This window comes from Salmo salar, chromosome ssa11, assembly GCF_905237065.1.
Source record: "Salmo salar chromosome ssa11, Ssal_v3.1, whole genome shotgun sequence".
Lineage (NCBI taxonomy): Eukaryota > Metazoa > Chordata > Actinopteri > Salmoniformes > Salmonidae > Salmo > Salmo salar.
Window position 1 is genome coordinate 87,369,361 of NC_059452.1, and position 21,676 is coordinate 87,391,036.

Below are 21,676 nucleotides of genomic sequence, written 5' to 3' on the forward strand. Positions count from 1 at the left end.
CGCTTGCGCAAAATAAAAAAAAGTTGTATAAACAGTGTTTACATTTGTTTATCCACTATACCACTGATCAGAACATCCCCTCCCTTGTTTTGGGCCACATGGAAGGGGCATATTAACCTTGATGCAACATTTGGTGCTTTTGTCATCAAATGAATGGTCATTATGGACATTTCTGTTTAGCCACCCCACTATACTATAAAGGTTGAATACAAATAAATACATAATGGAAGGGGCATATTAACCTTGATGCAACATTTGGTGCTTTTATCATCAAATGAATGGTCATTATGGAAATTTCTGTTTAGCCACCCCACTATACTGTACACTTAATGACAAATACTGTAAGATTTGAATAAATATTAGTCAGAGCTTAAATATAAGACGACAAAGAAGGTATGTGACTCCAATACAGATCAACCCGAAGGAATTTTTGTATTTAATTTTAAAAAACACAACACAATTTATTGATAACAACATCAGCCTATCAATCCGCAGTCACGGGAAATAATGCATTGTTTACTCAAAATAAAACAATTCTTAGGATGTAGCTTTGAAAAAGATATTCCACTCACTGCAAGATGAAATTAGTTCAACTAGGCCTACCACATGCTACTGGAAAATGTGCTGCTTGCCTGTTTGTGAGTTTATACAATCTATGACATTACATTTTGTGTGGGAATGTGCCATGAAGAGCCACACACAACCAAGTAGTGAAAATTGTCATCAATGAATGAATAATAAGGATACGTTGTAGCTCGATGATTGACAGGTATATCCAGTATGGGCATGAAGGGTGTGACCAAAGCACCACCCTCTGATTCTCCATAAAGACAAGCACCGGCTCGTGACTCAATCAAAACTAGCTTTTACCGGAACTATCAAGAGCTGATGCGCCTGGTTTTTACTCTGAATTTATAGGAATATAACTAAACGTAAAGAGTAGCTACGTTCATATAGCTATTTAGCTTTACATAGCTAGCTAAATTAGTTAAAGTTCAAACTAACCGTTTCCAGTGACTGTATATTTCATGATCCCGCGCGCGCTACTGTGGAAATTGTGCGCGGGTTAGATATTTGTTAGTCTTCCTTTTCATCATTGGTAACTTTTGCGACGTGTGGTAAGTTAAACTTGTCATTATTTTCAAATTCACAAATTATTATATTTGTTACGTTTGTAAAACAGTGCGGTTTCAATTTGTAACTAACGTTTGCTCGTATTAAATACTTTGACTGACTTATTACTAGGTAACGTTAACTTACTAGTTAGTTCATGATAAACATCCCTATAACTAACGTTAACAAAATGTCTAAGTTACTATGGGAATATTTCCATCACATTGACAGTACGTTGGCTAACGTTACATCGTGACGATTATGAAATCAGATAGCAGGCGCTGACTAGCTAACGTTAGCTGTAACGTTACTAGCTTGGCTAGCAAAGCTAATATAATTCATTAGAATAATTAACGCAGCGACGCGGACAATATATAGCAATTACGAAACATGGCTTGTTACTATGGCTAGTTAGCATGACTTATATGGCGCGTATTGACTATTACATGTGTTAACTAGCGCATAGACACATCAATGTGGATAGCTAGCTAACGTTAGACATTGGTCATGTTGCTAGTGCAAGTCAAGATTGAATGAATGACACGTGGTATGCGTCGTTTAACGTTAGATTTCTCGGTAGCTGGCAAACTTTGGATTCCTGTTAACCATGTTTAATGTATATCTAGCGAACTTGTGTGTGTATTGCATCGTCTTATATCAATGTTCTGCTACGTTACGTTGGTAATTCCTGTTATGTGATCTCGCTAAAGTTAGCTTTGGTGATTCTCTTCCTAAGAGTCCATCCCCAAAATGGCTTCCTTTATTGGCTTATCTTGTCAGGCAAGCCAGTCTGTACGGTAACCATTGTCATTGCACAGCGAGACATGATTATGGGAAGGAAGTTGGCTCGGTGTCGTAACGTAGCTAATACAAAATGTGAAATACCGGCAGCTCATAGCTTACTAACTAGGTAGTTGTATTTATGCTTGACAGAGCAAGTATTGTATTTATGCCTTACAGAGCAAGGGTTGACGTAAAAAAAAAAAATGTTTTCATACTGAAATTTTTATTGATTGTCCATAATTAAATGGCCTGGCCACCCGTTTTAATTTCTATAAAAGGAGGACATGGTCAGACTGTTATTTTGAGTAATTTTGCGAAAGTGATAACTACACCACACTTGGTTAAGTTATGCTTTTTTTCCCCATGAGAGTTGAACCCAAGTTGCCATTGTGGGATTTGACTATCATAAATTGACCAGCAGCAGGTTTCTGACTCCTATTGTATAGCCATGAATGGATGTGTTCTGAGGCACACTGATGTGCTGAAGTTGGAAGAAATAATTTTGTTTGTTTTAGATTGGAAGTGTTTACATAACTAAGACGTTCTCAACTGTTGTCTTTCAGGATGTTCTGCCATTCACCAACATTGACTGTTGAACAATGGGTGACCGTTTAGTCTGCATGATAGCCCAGAGCCAAAGAAACCCTAACAAAGATAGTAAAATTACAGGATAGCAATACGCCCACACTTTACCTCACCATAATTTATTTCTGTTCAGTCAGGGACAACTCATAGGCTACTCCCAGTGAGTTTAGTTAACCCTCAAACCCCTACGGGTTAGGGTCTTGAAGAGAAGTTACTGTATACACATATTGATACCTCTTTTAATTTTGCTGTTTGCAAACACCACATCTATTTTCATATACATTCCCTTATATTGTGAAGCAAATCAATCTTTAGAGAAATCAATCACGCACAATGGTTTCGACAACTATCGCCACCCTCACCCTGACGGGCACCACACTAGGGATAATGGCCCAGGTCACTGGTGGACAACTGACAGACTACATGTGGCTCCTCATAGTTGGCTTTATCATCGCCTTCATCCTAGCCTTTTCTGTGGGGGCCAATGACGTAGCGAACTCGTTTGGCACGGCAGTGGGTTCTGGAGTGGTCACCTTGCGGCAGGCATGCATCCTGGCCACTATCTTTGAGACCGTTGGCTCTGTGCTTCTGGGAGCCAAGGTCAGCGAGACCATCCGCAAGGGCATCATCGATGTGGGCATGTACAACGGCTCTGAACACGTGCTGATGGCTGGCTCTGTCAGTGCCATGTTTGGTGAGTGTTACAAATGTATTACAAGACCCCTTTTGTATGTAAGAACATGGGTTTTATTCCATCTGGATTTATTGTATGATTTGACTTGGATGTAATGTTGAAACAATGCTTTGTCGCTCCCTGTTCAAGTTGTCAATTTGGCCTTTTATGCTGATTCTCAGGTTCTGCGGTATGGCAGTTGGTGGCCTCTTTTCTCAAGCTGCCGATCTCAGGTACCCACTGCATTGTGGGTGCTACCATTGGCTTCTCTCTGGTAGCCAGAGGTCAACAGGGGGTCAGGTGGCTGGAACTCCTCCGGATTGGTGAGTCCGCAGCTTCCATTATCCACAGCTTACTTTGACGTTATCGTCATTGTCTAAGTAAAATAAACCGCTGCATTATGTTGCATGTTTTCCAGTCAGACATGTTTATACATTAATGCCAGTGTCTGGTAGTGCAGAGCGATTAACCAAAATGTAGTTTTGTTTCAGTTAAATAATTGACCAAGTCCATTTTATTTCTTTTTTTGTGTGAGCCCAACGTGCCGTTTCTATATAAAGAAATCAAATCCTTCACGAGAGAAGTCAAGAACTATGTGGGACGCTGAGCTGAAGGGAGTTGTAGTTTTCACTAAGCAAATATTCCACCTATTTCAGCACAGAAACGTGTTAATTCACTACAATGACCATTGCGCACCTGTTCTTTCTGGCTCAGAGGTGCCTTCTACGTTAGGTTGGATACACACAGACCGCATGAGAGAGGAATGTACACAATGATGAGAGGTGGATAGACAAGTTCGCAAAGTATGCCTTATACATTTTGAAGAACTAGTCAAATTAATTTGTCAGACTGCTCTGCAGCAAACTTAAGCAGGCTAGCCTAGCTAAATATGATGACTAAAGTCCGTTTCGTATGTTGAGCAGAGATGACGTTGTCTTGCTGGTTGCTCCAGCCTAAGCAGAGATGAGATGATGACTTTAAGGAATGAACAAGTGTGTGCGTCATTTTCCAGTGACATGCTTGCTTACGAACCTTCCCAACAATGCAGTTTAAAAAATGTAATAGTAACAAACACGAGGAATAAAATAAAGTACACAAGAATGGAGCTATATAAAGAGGGTACCAGTTAAAAATGAAATAATTACAAGAAATATTGTTATTTCATAGTATTATTTCTATTGATGTCTACCCAATGTGGACCTGACAGATAATGAATATATTCATAGTTATAGCAATTGAATGTTCGCTATTTTTGCTTTGGAATTCCCTTTAAAAATCTCTTAGTTTCATAATGCATTTAATGTTCAAAACAATAATCGCTCGGTGCTAGTGTCTGGTGTTCTTCCTGAGAGCACGGTGCAATGCTAATTGTTCTAATCTCCGCAGTTGCCTCCTGGTTCCTCTCCCCCCTTCTGTCTGGCATCATGTCAGGCGTCCTTTTCTACTTTGTACGTATGTTCATCTTGCACAAGGTAAGCTGAGTAAAATCCACTTATCTAGATGTCCTTACAAATTGTATGGAGCTTCCTGTTGGAAATTGTTGTTGGCTATGTGCCGGACCTTAAATGATGTCCCAAGCAAGGTCATTAGAATAAAGCCATTCCTTGTTCTTTGGAGAGAAGTGTCACTCCATGTTATCTCACATCAATTCATATCAAATTTACAGACACCCCTTTTCTGCCATCAAATGTAACCTGACAGTACAATAGAGATCATAGTGTTTCTGACTGTTCTGTTTGTCCCCTTGCAGAAAGACCCAGTGCCCAACGGTCTGAAGGCCCTGCCTGTCTTCTATGCTGTCACCATGATGATCAACCTGTTCTCCATCATCTTCACTGGAGCTCCAAGTGAGTATCGTTGGCACACTCTGCCTTCACCTTGCATGCCTGCCTGCAGCCACGGCCTAAAATAAACTGCTCCCTCAGCCAACCGGATCCCCACACTTTTCCCAAACTGTTTACTGTTCTCAGAGAAGGCCTGTTTATTTTAACCTGTTGTGTTTTGGCACTTTTCTTGAATGTGGTGTGGGTCATAACAGAATGAAATTGCAGAGTGGAGCACTGCACAACAGAGCTGGAAATAGGTTTTCTCTTACTTCAATGTCTGTCCCTTTCCCACACGGAGGAGGAAAAATGGAAGTTAAGAGGGCGTTAACTCGGCCATTGGCAGTCTTTTTGATTATCAGTAGTGTCATTGAGAGCACTGAAAATGTTTAGGTCTGCTATATTGTTCACTTTTTAGGTTTTGTAACTCTTATTAAATGAGCAACTTTTGCTCCTTTTTGTTTTCTTCTACCTACAGGACCGAACAGTTCAAGAAGTCAACTGGCCTGGGCCATTAAATGAAGGCTATAGGCCAGAGTATGCACTGTGTATAAATGCACACTCAGAGGAGACCACATGCAATCAGTCACATACTGTACTGTTAAGTCAGTCACACCTACGTGTGAGTGTCCTGTACGTGGGGACATTTTAGTCTGGGGTACCTCACATGAAGTTTCATACAGCGATTGCATTCCAGGAATCCTGCTGTTCAATGAATTCCCACACAACTGAGAAGAGATCAGGGAGTGATTTAATAGTAGAACCAGATATTACATACTGACATGTCGGCCTACTGTATTCACACACACTGAGGAGGACGTGTATCCTTACACGTACTGGCACACTTTTAGACTGGCCACTGCATGTAACTGGAGCCAGCTTATTACCAGGCTAATCCTGATCTTTAGCCACACTTGGTCAGTCACTTCCTCATGTTATACAATGCATTCGGAAAGTATTCAGATCCCTTCAATTTTCCACATTGTTACATTACAGCCTTACTCTAAAATGGTTTAAATAGTTTTTTCCCCCTACACACAATCCCTCATAATGACAAAGCGAAAACTAGTTTTTTATTTTTTTTCTAATTTATTAAAACATTTAAAATAACTTTATTTCCATAAGTATTCTGACCCTTTGCTATGTGACTTGAAATTGAGCTCAGGTGGGGGGGGCCCTTGGTTAGGGAGGTGATCAAAAACACTATGGTCACTCTGACAGAGCTCCAGGGTTCCTCTGTGGAGATGGTTGTCCTACTGGAAGGTTCTCCCCATCTCTGCTGCGCACCACCTTTATGGTAGAGTGGCCAGACTGAAGCCACTCCTCAGTAAAAGGCACATGACCGCCCGCTTGGAGTTTGCCTAAAGGACTGACCATGTGAAACAAGATTCTCTGGTCTGTTGAAACCAAGATTGAACTCTTTGGCCTGAATGCCAAGCGTTACGTCTGGAGGAAGCCTGGCACCATCATCCCTACTGTGAAGCCTGGTGGCAGCATCATGCTGTGGGGATGTTTTCAGCAGCAGGGAATGGGAGACTAGTCCTGGTCAAGGGAAAGGTGAATGGAGCAAAGTACAGAGAGCCTTGATGAAAACCTGCTCAGGACCTCAGACTGGGGCGAAGGTTCACCTTCCAACAGGACAACGACCCTAAGCACACAGCCAAGACAACGCAGGAGTGGCTCCAGGACAAGTCTCTGAATGTCCATGAGTGTCCCAGCCAGAGCCCGATCTCGAACCCCATCAAACATCTCTGGTGACACCTGAAAATAGCTGTGCAGCGACGCTTCCCTTCCAACCTGACAGAGCTTGAGAGGATCTTCAGAGAAGAATGGGAGAAACTTGCCGAATACAGGGGTGCCAAGCTTGTAGTGTAATACCCAAAAAGACTCCAGTCTGTAATCGCTGTCAAAGGTGCTTCAACAATGTACTGAGTAAAGGGTCTCAATACTTATGTAAATGTGATATTTCAGATTATTCTTTTGTGCAACAATTTCTAAACCGGTTTTTGCTCTGTCATTATGGGGTGTTGTGTGTAGATTGATGAGAAGCGAAACAAAATGTTATCCATTTTAGAATAAGGCTGTAATGTAACAAATTGTGGGAAAAGTCAAGGGGTCTGGATACTTTATGAATGCAAGTGGCTGAGTTTAAGAATTCAAAATGAGACAGGAGTCCATGAATAGTCTCTTCCCCATTTTTATTTTCTGGTACAGATCATTCCGGTGCAATGTATCTAAGTGGGTTATACCATTTCAGAACACAATTCAGCTGTGTGCTCTCAAGAAGTATTTTGTCCTTGGAGGAACCACTGTAATCGCAGGATAAGTAATGGTTAACACCAAAAGGATATATTTTTTTTGTTGTTGCTGCATTTCTACCCCAAGTTGTAAAACAGTGTAGTGGTGACTAATCTGCTAGTGTAATACAGCCATTATTAAATTCAATGGGTGAAGAGGGGGGCGGAGTCAAGACAGAACTGTACATTTGGTCTCCTGTTTTAGAACTCCATGTTCCTCTGGTTTTACTTTAACATGGGGGTGTAGAAGCACAAACAATATAACATAACTTTCCTATACACAATATAGCCAGTCCTAGTGCCAGAGACCCCAGTTGGAACTAGTGAAAAATGAATAACTCTGGCCATAGGTCAAGAGAGGATCATTTTGAAGAGAGACCTTGTTAATCACCTGGACTCTCATTTTAGCAAAGCTCTAGTTAGTCATTCAGAAGCTGTGCTGTAACGCAAGGTTTCCCAACTTGCGATTTGTCCCGTGGGTAACTTATTTGAGCCCAATGTTTTCTGTGTAAAAATTGTGTATTTTACACACACACGTGTGTATCGTTGTACATAAGACTTTAAAAAACTCGCCACATCAGCTACAAGTGACTTGAATTTTGGAAATCTGTTCCAAAGTATAGCCATGCATAATAGCGACGTGTGATCGTATAGAAATCAAGGTTTTAAAGTTGTTGTTTTTTGTGTCAAATTATCTGTTTGGGCTTCTTGCGGTCATTTTGTAATCTGCTAATTAGAGCGCGGCTGAATCTAGTTGATGATCCCTGTAGATGGGCCATAGATTGAAAAGCTTCGCCAACAGAGGAAAGGGCGACGTCACTAATGTATATGACCATGTCAACATTTTGATTTTTGGAACCAAGCAAATACTGGTCTTGTTACAGAAAATATCTATTTCTTCACTTACATAACCTGCTAACTGTGTACTTTCAAACAACATCCCATTCAACAAACAAAAAAAAGAGGGCTCCAGTGGACACCCCCCTTGTCCCTGCATTTCAGTATGCGTTAGCTGGAATGTAAATTTTCTGCTTCGGTTCCCCTTTGAAAAACAAACGACTGGTGGCTTGGTTGCTTAGGGGACACTAAACAATCAGGAAAATAGAAATGTGGAGAAGCAGAGAAGGGGTTTATTAAACTGAGCTGTGACTCAGAATACACGTGGTGTATATGGTACTTCAAATTACTAATTATAAACTGGGTGGTTCGAGCCCTGAATGCTGATTGGCTGAAAGCTGTGCTGTATCAGACTGTATGTCAGGGGTATGGCATTTTATTTGTTACTCTTCTAATTACGTTTTTAACCAGTTTATAATAGCAATAAGGCACCTTGGGGATTTGTGGTATATGGCCAGTATACCACACCCTCTCAGGCCTTGTATCTTAATTAGACCCTAATAGGCAAGCAACAGTAAGTTAGTGCCTCTGAAATAGTTTGAGTAGCCAACTTTTTATCTTCGTACAGTTAGGAAAAGCTGAGCGCTAAACCTTGAACAAAAGTATTTTCAGTGTTACTTTTTTTAGTCTGTCAACATTCGGTTTATTCAACTAGTTTGTAGGAGTGACACATAGACGGGGACAATGAAGAGGATAATTGGCCAAAACCACCAGCCCAAATATACAATGAGTCATAAATGGTTATTTAATTGTCACTGCCATGAGGGATGGGGCTGAACCGCTGCTGGAAAATGACAACAAACCATGTTATTGTGTAAAGTAGGCCACGGGATGCAGAGGTTACAAGGGAGGGGTTTGGAACGCAGACGTGGTTAAATTCCACTTCCTGAGCCCTCATTCATCCCACTGCGTAAGCTGTGTGGCTCTGTTTAAAACGACTGGGTCGTTGCTATTAGCTTTTTTTTATAGAATTATTATATTTTTTTCTCTGTAGAGATGTGATTCACAAAAGGCCATCAACATGGAAATGTTCTTCTGCACATACTGAATAATACAGACCCCATTCTCTCCTCTTTGGGGGTCACTTATTTTTGCCAACTCTTAATTTGGCACCAGCCCCCCCCCCCCCCCAACAATGTCTACTGGCTGCACCTGTTTTGGGCCAGTCATTCGAGACTAGTCTAATGAAAGAAGCCTCAGCCGTTCGTGAAAGAGAAATTATACCACCCCCTTCTCATTCCCTCGTCCCTCCTGGAGGGGGGTGAGTATGTTGCGTAACTAAATACATATTGCTGATGTGCCACTGCCTGTAGTCTTCTGTCGCAGAATGTGAGGGTGAGTCAGACTACCTAGGAGAGCGCATGGCGCACTCTGCCCTTTAACCAACACAGACTCACTGTTGTCTCTGGGCCTTGGCCTTCATTTCCTTTTGTTTGTTCAAATCCCAGTCTAGAGTCTATTTATTTTACGTGTGGTCAAGGTCAACTTGAATTTTCACGCAGCACTTGTTTTTTTTTACTCCGACTATGTTGCTAACTCCAACATGTCGCTGGCTGCTGTTCCCCAAGGGGGATCTGTAATGGTCCTTCTCCCTGCCAACAGCATGCACAAGACTACGTTGACAACCCCACACACACTACTGCAGGCTTGGCACCAGATGCCCTTTATGCTCCAGCGGACACTGTTAAAGTAAATTTGAAGGCCTCCTTGTTGATTTCTTTTTTCCTTTTTTAATTCTCCAAGTACCCTCATCTAGCCTTCTAAGGCAATCACTCACTGTCCATGTGCAGTTGGAGGCAGGGGTCCATTTGGGTCACTGCGACATCCCTTGTCATTCACATGCTCTCCTCCATGCGGCATTGCGTAACTGTTCTATGGGCACACACACACACCATATTTGACTGGGATATTTGCCACTTGCTGTGGCTCATCCTTGTAGCTAGTGGTGGTGTATGTGTTTGAGGTAGTACTTAATTTCCCCCTGGAAATATGACCATGTGCATTAATGGAAGACTTAGCTTCCAATTGATAATTCTAGCATTTTACCTTCTACATTTTAAATGTTTTTTTCTCTGTGCTCAATGTTTATTTTTTTTATCCTATTGAAAATTATATTGTATAATTTAGAAATATTTTCTAATGTAAATATAAGAACAGGCTTTTGTAGTTCTACCACTTATAGGTGAGGATCCAGATAGACTATTTAGTCACAATGCCAACTGTTTTCTTAATCTTTAGAAAGGTAGTGCCTGCTGCCTTGTTTTTCAAAACGAGCTTTCCTCTCTCTGTTTCCCCTTCTGTTACTCCAGTGCTTGGATTTGACAAGGTCCCATGGTGGGGCACACTGCTCATCTCTTTGACCTGTGGTGTGCTTACCGCCCTGTTGGTCTGGTTCATTGTCTGCCCACGCCTCAAGAAGAAGATCGAACGTAAGTCTCAATTTTGTATTTCTTTTGTTATGGCACCCTTGTTATAAAGTTCACGTGTTTTAATTTAGAGAATTTCATTCCATGGTCTTACCTGGAAAATAAGTTGAGTGTGGTTAGGTTGATGCATTGCATTAGGCACTGAACAAGTGTCAGGGATTCAAGGGAAATTTCACAATTTTTCAACATCATATTCATCTCCAGTGTCACCCCAACCCATATACTGTATGTGAAAATAGCTTGTTTTGTAGGAAAAAAGATGGTGTAATAAAAGTTAGATTTTTAACCAATTATAGGTAGACATTGCCTACTAATTGTCTAATTGCTTGATGTCATTGGAAACGCTTACCTTCCTCTGTCCTTTTTATACAAAACATGTGCCATTTACACATGTTGGGGTGGTGCTGGAGATGATTAAGTAGACAAACTGAAATGTGCCTTTTAATATGGCACGTGTCTGGCCTCTATCATTCATGCCAATTGTTTAATCCAGCAAATGCATTCGGGGCTGCAGATATTTTTATCTTTTACACATTAATTCTGTGTGGTGACTTGTCTTGGAACCCAAAAAATGACAACTTCTAAAGTCAGACTGTTTTATACTAATCAGCTTTAAATTGACAATGAGCTTAAAATGCAGGTGGATAATTGTGCTGTTCAAAAGTAGACCCTTCTATTAATAGTGAAAGTCAATCACATCACATGATGTTCTGAAATCCAGGATTTTAAAAGTTAAAAACCCTTTCTTAAATAGCCTCCTTTTATCGTAACTTCACTATAAAGGGCCAATGGTGCATCTTGTGAAAGGTGAAATGCATGGGATGCTGAGATCAATCTGAATGACCATGAATGAACTGTCTGGGATGGTTCTAGTACAGCAGACAGAGGCAGCCTAATTGGATCATAGCAATCCACTAATGGGCCTTTACCTCCTTGACTAGAATAGCCATGGGTTGACTTAAGGCATTGACGCGACGTTAGCACTGCATCACAGGGTTAAGACTGTGCGGGTGACTCGACTGACATGGCTCTAGTCAAATTAACGGCTAGCGTCTCTGGGAAAGTTTTGCTGATGCAAAAAGGTCAACTGGCTAGGTAGCAGACAAATGATCAGATGACCACGTGGTGGCCATATGTTTGCATTGAGTATCTGATTTTGTCTGAAACCATAAAGTCATGCAGGATACATTACATTTCAGACCTTATCTACATAGGCCTACATGTAAAGGTGTTTGTGCTATCGACTATGTAAGTATAAATATGTCATAATCAAATTTTATTGGCCATATACACCTATTTAGCAGATGTTATTGCAGATGTTGTGAAATTAGCCCTGGTTATGCAATTCCTATGTGAACCTTAACTGCTGAGGTGTATAAGAACCATATGTGCTGTCTAGGGATGTAACGGTGCGCATTGGTCTCCGGTTCAAACCTTTTAAGATACAACTGCATCAGTCCGTGCACCCCAAACTGTTCCAAATGTAGCATGCATCGGTCAGAAAATGTATACACAAGTTACGATTCACGTTTGTTGCTCATTACTTTTTGTTTCTACCTTCCGAAAATACCTCATCTTTTGTGACAACTGATGCATCCTCTCCTTCGGTGACAAGCTAAGCATGTAACTGTTGACAGTCATTGATCGACAAGTCATTTTTGCATGCCGAACAACCCTAGGGACCATAACTAGCCTAGTCAGACTGCGCCCAGCTTCGCGTGCTTACTAATGCAAGATCTTCCACATCTGCATGGCACCTTCAGCATTCAAACACTAAAATGGCCTGTGTGCTTTATTAGTTGAGTGGCAATTTGTTTATCTATGCGCTGTTCAATTGTTTTACTGGAATAGAAGTAAGCTATGAGACTACTCATCTGGCTATACCTGCTTACAATATATTTTATTTAGATTGTTCAGGTTCACCATCAGCAATCATTTTGGTAGTTTGTGTAAATCCAATCTGTGCATATGTTTTTTTTTTTGATAATTTCATGGTGCTGAGGGAAACAAGTTCATTTTCTGTTCACTCACTTGAATTCGATTTAGTTTGTTTTTGTGAGCCCAACGTGCCGTTTCTCCAGAGAAATCAAATCATTCACGAGAGAAGTCAAGAACTATGTCAGACGCTGGGCTGAAGAGTTGTAATTTTCATTAAACAAATATTCAACCTAGTTCAGCGCGTAAATGTGGTGATTAACTACAATGACCGTAATCACTGCGCCTGTTTTTTTTTCCCCCAGCTCGGACACTGTTTATATGCAAAATCACTTTAACCATACCTACATGTACATACTACCTCAATTAGCCCGACTGTACATAGCCTCGCTACTGTTATTTTTCACTGTCTTTATTTCTTATCTATTGTTCACCTAATGCTTTTTTATTTATTTTTTATTTTTATTGTACTATTGGTTAGGGCCTGTAAGTAAGCATTTCACTGTAAGGTCTACACCTGTTCTATTCGGTGCACGTGACAAACTTTGATTTGACTTGGACTGAGTGGGCGTTGCGAGAGGTTTCGCTCTTGACAAAATCAGTCCAAAATGATTGTTTAAAATGTACCGTTCCTGTATTGGAACCCATGTATCAAATCGTCTTGAAAGGGGAAGATGCACATCCCTAGTGCCATCTCATGTTACCTTACTGTACTGTATTCGTGTTTGGACTCGGCCCAGGCAGTCTAATTCCACCTTCTTCCCCTCCAGGAAAAATCAAGTCTTCCAGCCCCTCTGAGAGCCCACTGATGGATAAGAGGGAACTGAGGGAGGAGCCTGTACCCTGTACCATCCTGAAGCCTGTCCCTGAGGAGCCCCCTTCACCCCCCTCCACCGTTGACCCAGACACCCCCTACCCTGAAGACCCAGACTCCCCCTCCCAGCTTCCCCAAGAGGAGCGCAGGGTAACCTTTGACATTGGAGATTCTGATGATGGTGACAACAAGGAAGGCAAGGAGTCTGAGAATGGCAATGTCAATGGTAAGTGTGAGTCATGGGGAGGTTATGGCTGCCTTGGTAAAGTGAGAAAATTGGATATTTTTTTTTTATAAAGTAATTCATTTTCCATGACTCACTGACTACAGAGCTTGCTTGCACTGTTCCTGACTTTTACATATATTTTTATTCAGTCCAAAAAGTGCAGTTCAGCAATGATGTGCAGTTCAGCAACGGCCCAGCCCACGTCCCCAGCAACGGTTACAGCCAGTACCACACTGTGCACAAGGACTCTGGCCTCTACAAGGACCTGCTGCACAAGCTCCACCTTGCCAAGGTAGGCGACTGCATGGGGGAGGCAGGCGACAGACCCATCCGCCGCAACAACAGCTACACCTCTTACACCATGGCCATCATCGGCATGCACGGGGACTTCCGGCCCAAAGAGGGCGAGTTCCACGCCAGCGAGGACAAGGGTACAGAGGAGAAGAAGAAGCGTGTCCGCATGGACAGCTACACTAGCTACTGCAACGCTGTGGCCGAGCACGGGGCTCCTGAGGGCCTGGGGGAAGCAGAGGTGACTCTGGAGATGGGAGAGGAGGACGCTGGCAGCAGCCGCAGCTCTCTGGAGGAGGATAGGCAGGACCGGGACCGCCCTGAGGTCTCTGAGCTCTTCAGGTTTCTCCAGATCCTCACTGCCTGCTTCGGCTCCTTTGCCCATGGAGGCAATGACGTCAGGTAGGGAGATGTTCCATCTTGGATGAATAGTCATTTATTTTTTATATCTTTCTGGACTAGCAATAGGGTTGCTGCCTCTGTATGTTCATGTAGAGGGACTTTTTGTATGCGTTTTAGTAACCCAGTCTCTTTTCTCCTGCAGCAATGCCATTGGTCCCTTGGTAGCTCTGTGGCTGGTTTACAATAGTGGTTCGGTCAACTCCAGCGCCCCGACACCCATCTGGCTGCTGTTGTACGGAGGAGTTGGCATCTGCCTCGGACTCTGGGTGTGGGGTCGCAGGGTTATCCAGACCATGGGCAAGGACCTCACCCCCATCACTCCCTCCAGGTATGTGCCAGACATCACAGAACTGACTAAATCAAACATTCAAATGGCACCCTTACAGCATAACATTCCCCACAGACCTGAGACTTCACACTATCTGTGAAATTAGACACATACACAGGCAGAACCAACTGGTGACTCAAGCCTGGTTTTCTTTCCCTTCAGTGGTTTCAGCATTGAACTTGCCTCAGCCCTGACCGTTGTGGTTGCCTCCAACATTGGCTTGCCTGTCTCCACCACCCACTGTAAGGTAAGCTGTTCAGACTCAGACACTGTGGTCTGATGCTGAGACATGAAGGGGAGTATGCCTTAGTAATGTGGAAGGCAGGGAGCCGTAAACAGGATGTCTGAATTTGGTGGTTCAAACTGGTTCTAATTTCCACTTCTTTTTTTTGAAACACTCAAACCAAGATTAAAAACTGAATCCAGTCTGCTACTGTCACGGGGAGTGTTGACCATTTCTTCTTAATGGGTCATGGATTCTAATTGGTTAACAAAGTTCTGTGTGTTAATCGTGTGTTGCCAGGTGGGATCTGTGGTAGCGGTTGGCTGGCTGCGCTCCAGGAAGGGTGTGGACTGGCGTCTGTTCCGGAACATCTTTGTGGCCTGGTTTGTTACTGTGCCCATTTCAGGCCTGATCAGCGCTGCCATCATGGCCCTCTTCACCTACGTCATCCTCTCCACCCCATAACAGGGGAGGAGAGAACAAGCGCCCACTCGTGACGGGGGGCGGAAAGAGAAGGGGTTGGAAGGTGGATATAGCCCGCTAACCCCATGCCAACACACCGAAGGAAAGAAATGCATAAAAAATAAAAAATGTGTTAAAAGGAAAAAAAGGACGTTGTGATACGGGCCTGTGGTTCTTGGCTACATCATTTCCAACCTTAAGTGATGATTGTGTTCGTTTATGCGCCAGATCACTTCCAATGGGAACATTTTGTTTTCTTTGTCATTGTTTTTTTTTCTGACTTGGCAGAATTTATTTTTCAATGCTCATGATCTTGTAAAAATAGCTAATCAAATCAACAATTAATTTTTTTCTTATACTCCACTACTTACTTTTTTTTACCGTGTAATTATGTACATATACCATGTTCCTGTTTTTTAATCTTATTTTACAAGTTTGGATGACATTACAACGCAGTATTAGCCTTTAGTGAAGCATCTATTTCGCCTGTCATACATAACACATGCTCAGAATAACTTAGAATAAACAGTATATTTTTAGGTTGAAAGTGAGGTTATTGGTGTTCTTTCTCTACCTTTTAAATGCCATTGTCAAGAGAATGTGTTTGTCTTGTCACTAAATATTTTTAAGAATTGTGTGTACTTGGAACTGGTTGCCTTGTTTTTCCTTTTGTGCAGGGGAGTTTCAGTTTTCCCCTTGCCATTTGCTGATCGAACTGAGTTTGACTGTTGTTACTCAGCCATTCTACAGAGTTATTGGTCTGTAGATAAGTACAGGAAATGATGTGCTAGCCCCTCAGAGCTAATTCTCTCAGCTTCCCCTCTGCTTTCTCAACTTTTTACAATGATCCCTCAGCTTTTCTGTACTCTCACTATTTGGCTCTTGTGAAAGTTATTCTAAAGAAATTAAATGTTATGCAGTGTCAGACAACCTAATTTAACTGAAACCTGCTCAACCGGAAACTAGACTGAGTAGAGGCTGCATTTGACAGGCAAATCTATCCCTTCCTCATTGTAGGTCAACAACGCAACACCTGGCTGTGGATTAGACCCCTTTGTCTATCCAGTTACCATAATGCTTTTGTTTTGAGCATAGATGGTGTTACTAGGTGACCTGACCTCTCACCTTCCAAAGTTGAGCTCCCACCACCCTGGCTTTTGGGACATCATTATTTAGTTGGGAAAATGGCTAAAATGTCTTCATGACATGTTTGTCTGAAACAGTAGTCTATTTTTAATCTGGCAGGTTGATAAATACAATTTGTTTTTTTTAATGGGATCATTGTAAAAAGTTGAATTTCTCATCCTTTTCCCAATAGTTTCATCATTTTCTTGCAGCAAAACAATCCAGTACCATAAGTATCTGTTCTGGGTCTGCTTTGGTGTTATTGATGGTGATGGCAGACCTTTTACCTGAAAACAAGGTAAATCTGAATAAATGTACTGATGGAATGTTGGTAAATGCAGAGAGGCGCACTTAAATGAAGTCCTTAGATTTCCTGTTTTAAACTTGATTGCATCAAACTAGATGGTGTAATGCGTTAGTTCTGCTCAAGCCTTCTGTAGTCTGTTTTGCAAAATAGCTGCAGAATTGTAATTTGCCTGTACTGTTGGTCTGTGGAATGTATACTTGCCAACACATCAGGTTGCTCTTGCCACCCTCTCACAGCTATATGTTTTATATCTGGTTGATGAGATTAGTGTGAGAGACATCAGGTTGCTACCCTGAACCTGGTGGATGTTTTTGACCGGTGTGGTGTGTGTGGACCTTGCCCAGATGCTCTGTTGGAAAGAGGGGGGCATACATTGCTGCTGTGATGCCACCAAGAGTTGCGGTACTGAGCTGCTGCACTACTAAACTCATTTAGAGTTATAGTTGCCTTAAAATAGCTTTTTTTTTTGGCACCAAAGAAAATACTGGTTTGTTATGCACAGACAGAATACATTTGGAGGAATAAAAATGGAAAGCTATCATGTTTTTGTATTTTCATTATTTTCTTATGTATTCAAATGTTTTTAAAGACTCACTTTTCATCATACATTCTAAATAAACCTCAATGGCCTATTGCATAAGAATTGAGTCACACAGCAGTGAAATAGAATGGGGAGAGATGTTTCTCTTTATTGACGGTTAACTGTTCCGCTGCACAATGTTCTTCAGGTTCTGTAATGGAAGATGGGGGGGGGGGGGGGGTCTGCAAGTGCTGCCTCCTCACATGATGCCTCCTGCAGGCTCACTCTACCTCAGCTGTGACGCAGGAAAAAGTGAGAATTGATTCCTTTGTTTTATGAGCATTACACACACAAGTATCCTACTCCACGCAGGAGTCTCAAAACCGTTCTAGCACAGAGTTGCTTAGGCTGTGAAAACCATTGATTCAATAACACAAGAGCCCTTTTATGCCCGGTGAAGTACATTTTCAGCTTAACCCTGTGATCTAGAAACTAGTATTAACTTGTTTTCGGGGTTCAAGATCCAGAGCCTTAAGAAGATGAAGTGCTGAACATGCAGATAAGGACCTTGACTATTGACCTTGGTCCTACAGTTTGTCAATAATGTGCCTGCGTTGACTCATACAGGCTAGGAAAGGAACTGCGCATTTTGGGTCCAGAAATAACCCAGGACACAGCAGATGATACAGAATAAATCAAGCACAGATAAGCATTTGGGGACAGGTGTCTTGGAGTGCCCTAGATTTCTGTCCTAGATACACTAAAAGCAAGGGTGCCAGCATTCAAACAATCACGTTGCCATTGCCAGTGTCCTGTTCAACTAGTTTGTCATCAGTGACTCCATGGTCTGGGTCAAAGTCTCTCCGTGGAGTGCTTTGGTTATGAGGTCTAGTCAGTAAAGTCTAGCTCTATGATGTGATTTTCCTCATCAACTCAAAAATAACTATTGACCTTGAACATGTGTATAACATTCATGTTTTTACACTGACTGACTGGCATAGATCAGAAAATGTTTTTGCTGTCTGTGCATAAAATGTGCTTGTTAATTATAAAACGATTAAACATGTTATGTTGATATGCTCACTACAAAGCATAGTTTTTGGTACAACAAAGATGTCATTACTTGTTCACATGAGTGTAATAAAATCATGTTTTTACTGCCAGGATATGCCTGGCTGCTGTTATACAGCTGTAGTAAAGGAAGTTATGTGTTTATTGTGTATTGTAAGATTCCCGTTTTACCAGATGGAAATGTGGAGGGTAACAGGAGGGGAAAGCCCTGATGAAGCCCTTTCCTTTACATTTTATTTCATCCCACTTGGGACACAGTCTGAACCTGAACCTTTACATTTTATGAGCAATGGAAAATGTTAAACTATTTCAACAACAGCTAAAGCAAACACATTTTTATGGAAAATAGATACTAGGCGGGTAGAATTAATAAATTATCCCTTTCTGGCTATGTCCTCGGCCTCATTTGTGAAGAGAAAAAAGGGGGGATATTATATAATGTAGAGTATGTATCTACTACCAGAGTCAACAAGACAGGCAGTCAACAAGACCATTGTCAGTTGTTCAAAATATTTACTAACAAGTAGATATTCATATCCTACCTAAATTCGTAGTCTCATCTGCTTCTTCAACGTTGGCTTCAAGGTGTTCTAGGAAGGGACAGAAGATGTTAACATCTTATTTTAACACAAAATTGTATACCAGTGAGTGAATGGCTGGTGTGTTTCATGTGAGTTTCAAATGTTCTTTGGATATTTTGTGTTACTCAGAGAAGATGATTCTATCAAATGTAACTTGAGAGAACATGAGACTGAAGGTTCTATGCGTACCTGGTTTTTGCATCATACCTGTAAGGAAACAGAACCCAAGGTTGTGAGGGTGTATTAGGAAAAGTCCTGCATGTGTTATTACATGAGACATTTTGAAAAAGACAGAGGTAATTACTCACCATCTACATCCTCATCAGACTCAGACTCTGTTGGAGAACAGGAAACTTAAAAATATAAATATAAAAAATATCTAAAATATATTTTTTATTGTCATCACAACTAAAGAACCAAACATCAAGTGAATGTCTTGCTAAGACACACATGTCGGTCTTCTAACACTTTATTGCCATCTACAGGTGTCTTTAAACACTGTCCGTTCAACCATTCCTTACCATGTTGGTCTGCCTCAACGTTTCCGTCTCTGTCTGCTGGAAAACGACACGAGTAAAGTTATAAGTAATCTAAACAAACTATGAAAAAAACACGTGCCTGTCAGTAACCAATCTTTTCCCGTGAGTGTTGTCATATCATGTGCCATCTGTTCTTACTCATGTCCTCTTCCTGAGTGTCATTCTCCTCCTCTGTAAAAAATACATTCAATCAATTATGAATAGGCCTACATTTACAAAAACGTATGTTTGATTAATATGTATGCTTGTCAACAGCAGACTTCAGTGCTTACCAGTATTTTCATCTTGAACAGCCTCTATCATAGACAGAAAAATGTCATTTGTTAAAGGATAACTAGAGGTGAAATTGTATTATTTCACTATCAATGGGCCAAATGCAACAACAAAAAAATACAATGGCCCCTAATTAGTTTTTAGAAGGCTAGGATTCCCTTACCCAAGTACTGTACATCCTCACTGTGTGCATCATCTGTAGCTGGATGGCAATATGGAAATGATTGTTCTTTCATTGTGTTAATTAATATCATTACAAATTATTTGCTGGGACAATTCTAGACAGGTCATTAACCAGAATCGTTGCCTGTGTCACTGTATGTCTTACCACTCATTTGAGCTGCTTCAAACTCCTCCTGATCTGAGGACAGAGAAAGGCAGATAAATGATTTTGATTAATGCAAACTTCAGCACTATGAGCCATCAGTGCCCTAGAGTAGATTAAAAAAACTCCAGTTGAACTAGATTTCAGTCAAATTCATTGCAGTAGGTGTTGTGTGTGGAGCAAAAGCTCTTCTATGAGCGTCTCTGAGACATTGATCATTGTACCTCTCTTTTGCAGGTCGCTTAGCTGCTCCAGCCCCACTGGAAAAAGTGAAAAAGTTACATGAGTTTTCTTTTAACACAAACACTTTTTTATGTCTATTGATAATGTGCTGCTTTTAATGTCTGTGTGTTGTTGTGTTTTTATGGTGTATTTACTAGTCATGTACTGTACGTATTGGCTGGCACAATAAAATGTCCCCTCTGGGGGATTAATAAAGTACTATCTTATTTTATCTCATGAGTTGTCAGGGAGGCATTGCGCTCAAAAACATCATCTTCATCCATCATGGTCTTTCTCACCTTCCTCACCAAATGTGTCTTCTTTTTCTGCCGATTCCAAGGATGCGGTCAGAGCTGGCGATGTCAGAAGCAATTTAATGTCAAATTTGATTATTATATTAGCCAACACAACATAGATGTGATCATATCCAACCCCCCCACACCAAAAAAAGTGCTGAATTGGGAGCTTAAAGAGTGTGTGGGCCTTATTGTTCTTTACTATTATATCCAGCCAACTCACATTTCCCTCTGGCCATGTTATCAATTAAATGTAAGGATTCAATTGAACGCCAATCACATAAAAAAGGCTGAGGGCCTTATTTACATTACCATCGCACAATACATCATGAAACAGCATTGCAACTAGTATCAGCAGTACAGGGCTTCATCAAATGCCACAGCTGAGGGATACTTAAACCAAAATATATTGGAGAAGTTTAAAACATTATGACACTGAGAAAATAGACCACACAATTCTCATACCAGTATGGAATCCTGCTGCAGCCAGAAAGAGGAATATGGGCACTCCGACTCTCATCTTGGCTCCGTGTTTGGTTATAGAAGTTGCTATAGTGTCAGTCCAAACTGGGTGTTGTGTTTTTGTCGGTCATTGGCCCATTTATACTTTCTCTTTCATCACATGCTTTGCATGGACAGGCGGCTATGGTACCATTGTCCCTCCCTACCTAGGGGCAGCTGGGTGGCACATCCCGGCCACAACACAGACGTGTCATTATTCAGGGTGTGAATGACACCCATTGTCGGCTCTTCTGTCAGGTGCCCCTTTATTTGGGGTGCTGGTGCGTGTTTGGAAAGGGGGGTGTTTGTAGGACGGTCTTTCTATGTTGTCAAAAGAAAATCTAATTTCCTTTCTGGAACAACATTTTTGTATTTTTATAGCGTATCATTGAGGCTGTGTTCTGATGTGGGATACAGACCACCTCAGTGAGACAATTCATCCATTGTGCACACAGACCTGATGATGTCAACTTTGGTACAGAGCATTCCGTTTTTATTCTAATTTGTTTGGGAAAAGTGAATGATATCTGTATGATATTTGTATCCCCCAGTCATCTCTCACAGTATCATTGCTACTTTTTTTCACAGTGACACATCTGTCTTATCAATCAATATGACCCAGCTTTTAGTGACCAATG

At 41.4% G+C, this 21,676-nt stretch overlaps 2 protein-coding genes across 9 annotated transcripts; one reads left to right on the plus strand and one right to left on the minus strand.

Annotated features, from left to right (window-relative positions):
• The first annotated feature begins 817 nt into the window (after window positions 1–817).
• On the plus strand, window positions 818–17,248 carry LOC106563198 (sodium-dependent phosphate transporter 1-B). Its single transcript, XM_014128531.2, has 11 exons — window positions 818–1,118; window positions 2,460–3,175; window positions 3,337–3,477; window positions 4,541–4,626; window positions 4,905–5,001; window positions 10,481–10,600; window positions 13,303–13,572; window positions 13,722–14,265; window positions 14,408–14,593; window positions 14,756–14,840; window positions 15,117–17,248. Exons 2-11 carry the CDS (start codon window positions 2,815–2,817, stop codon window positions 15,279–15,281), a joined length of 2,055 nt encoding a protein of 684 aa, XP_013984006.1. The 5' UTR covers window positions 818–1,118; window positions 2,460–2,814; the 3' UTR covers window positions 15,282–17,248.
• Window positions 17,249–17,374: 126 nt separating this feature from the next.
• On the minus strand, window positions 17,375–21,147 carry LOC106563199 (protein MAK16 homolog A). 8 transcript variants are annotated; one of them, XM_014128536.2, is made up of 12 exons: window positions 21,003–21,147; window positions 20,550–20,594; window positions 20,244–20,279; window positions 20,023–20,055; window positions 19,858–19,896; window positions 19,694–19,717; window positions 19,560–19,592; window positions 19,404–19,436; window positions 19,191–19,235; window positions 19,072–19,089; window positions 18,844–18,891; window positions 17,375–17,525 (listed from the first exon to the last, which is right to left on the minus strand). In XM_014128536.2, exons 1-12 carry the CDS (start codon window positions 21,055–21,057, stop codon window positions 17,512–17,514), a joined length of 423 nt encoding a protein of 140 aa, XP_013984011.1. In that variant the 5' UTR covers window positions 21,058–21,147; the 3' UTR covers window positions 17,375–17,511. The 8 variants fall into 8 exon arrangements, with proteins under 8 accessions (XP_013984011.1, XP_013984010.1, XP_013984015.1 ...); XM_014128535.2 differs by having other exon boundaries at window positions 19,404–19,439; XM_014128540.2 differs by having other exon boundaries at window positions 19,191–19,217; window positions 21,003–21,146.
• Between the last annotated feature and the right edge of the window lie 529 nt (window positions 21,148–21,676).

Bases quoted from the DNA above. Each gene is read 5' to 3' on its own strand.
- LOC106563198 (XM_014128531.2), top strand. From the start codon at position 2,815: ATGGTTTCGACAACTATCGCCACCCTCACCCTGACGGGCACCACACTA. The intron at 3,478-4,540 runs GTGAGTCCGCAG...TAATCTCCGCAG, and splicing joins GCTGGAACTCCTCCGGATTG to TTGCCTCCTGGTTCCTCTCC. The intron at 5,002-10,480 runs GTGAGTATCGTT...CTGTTACTCCAG, and splicing joins CATCTTCACTGGAGCTCCAA to TGCTTGGATTTGACAAGGTC.
- LOC106563199 (XM_014128533.2), bottom strand. From the start codon at position 21,057: ATGAGAGTCGGAGTGCCCATATTCCTCTTTCTGGCTGCAGCAGGATTC. The intron at 20,056-20,243 runs GTACAATGATCA...CTCTGTCCTCAG, and splicing joins AAGCGACCTGCAAAAGAGAG to ATCAGGAGGAGTTTGAAGCA. The intron at 19,236-19,403 runs GTAAGGAATGGT...TATATTTTTAAG, and splicing joins CGTTGAGGCAGACCAACATG to TTTCCTGTTCTCCAACAGAG.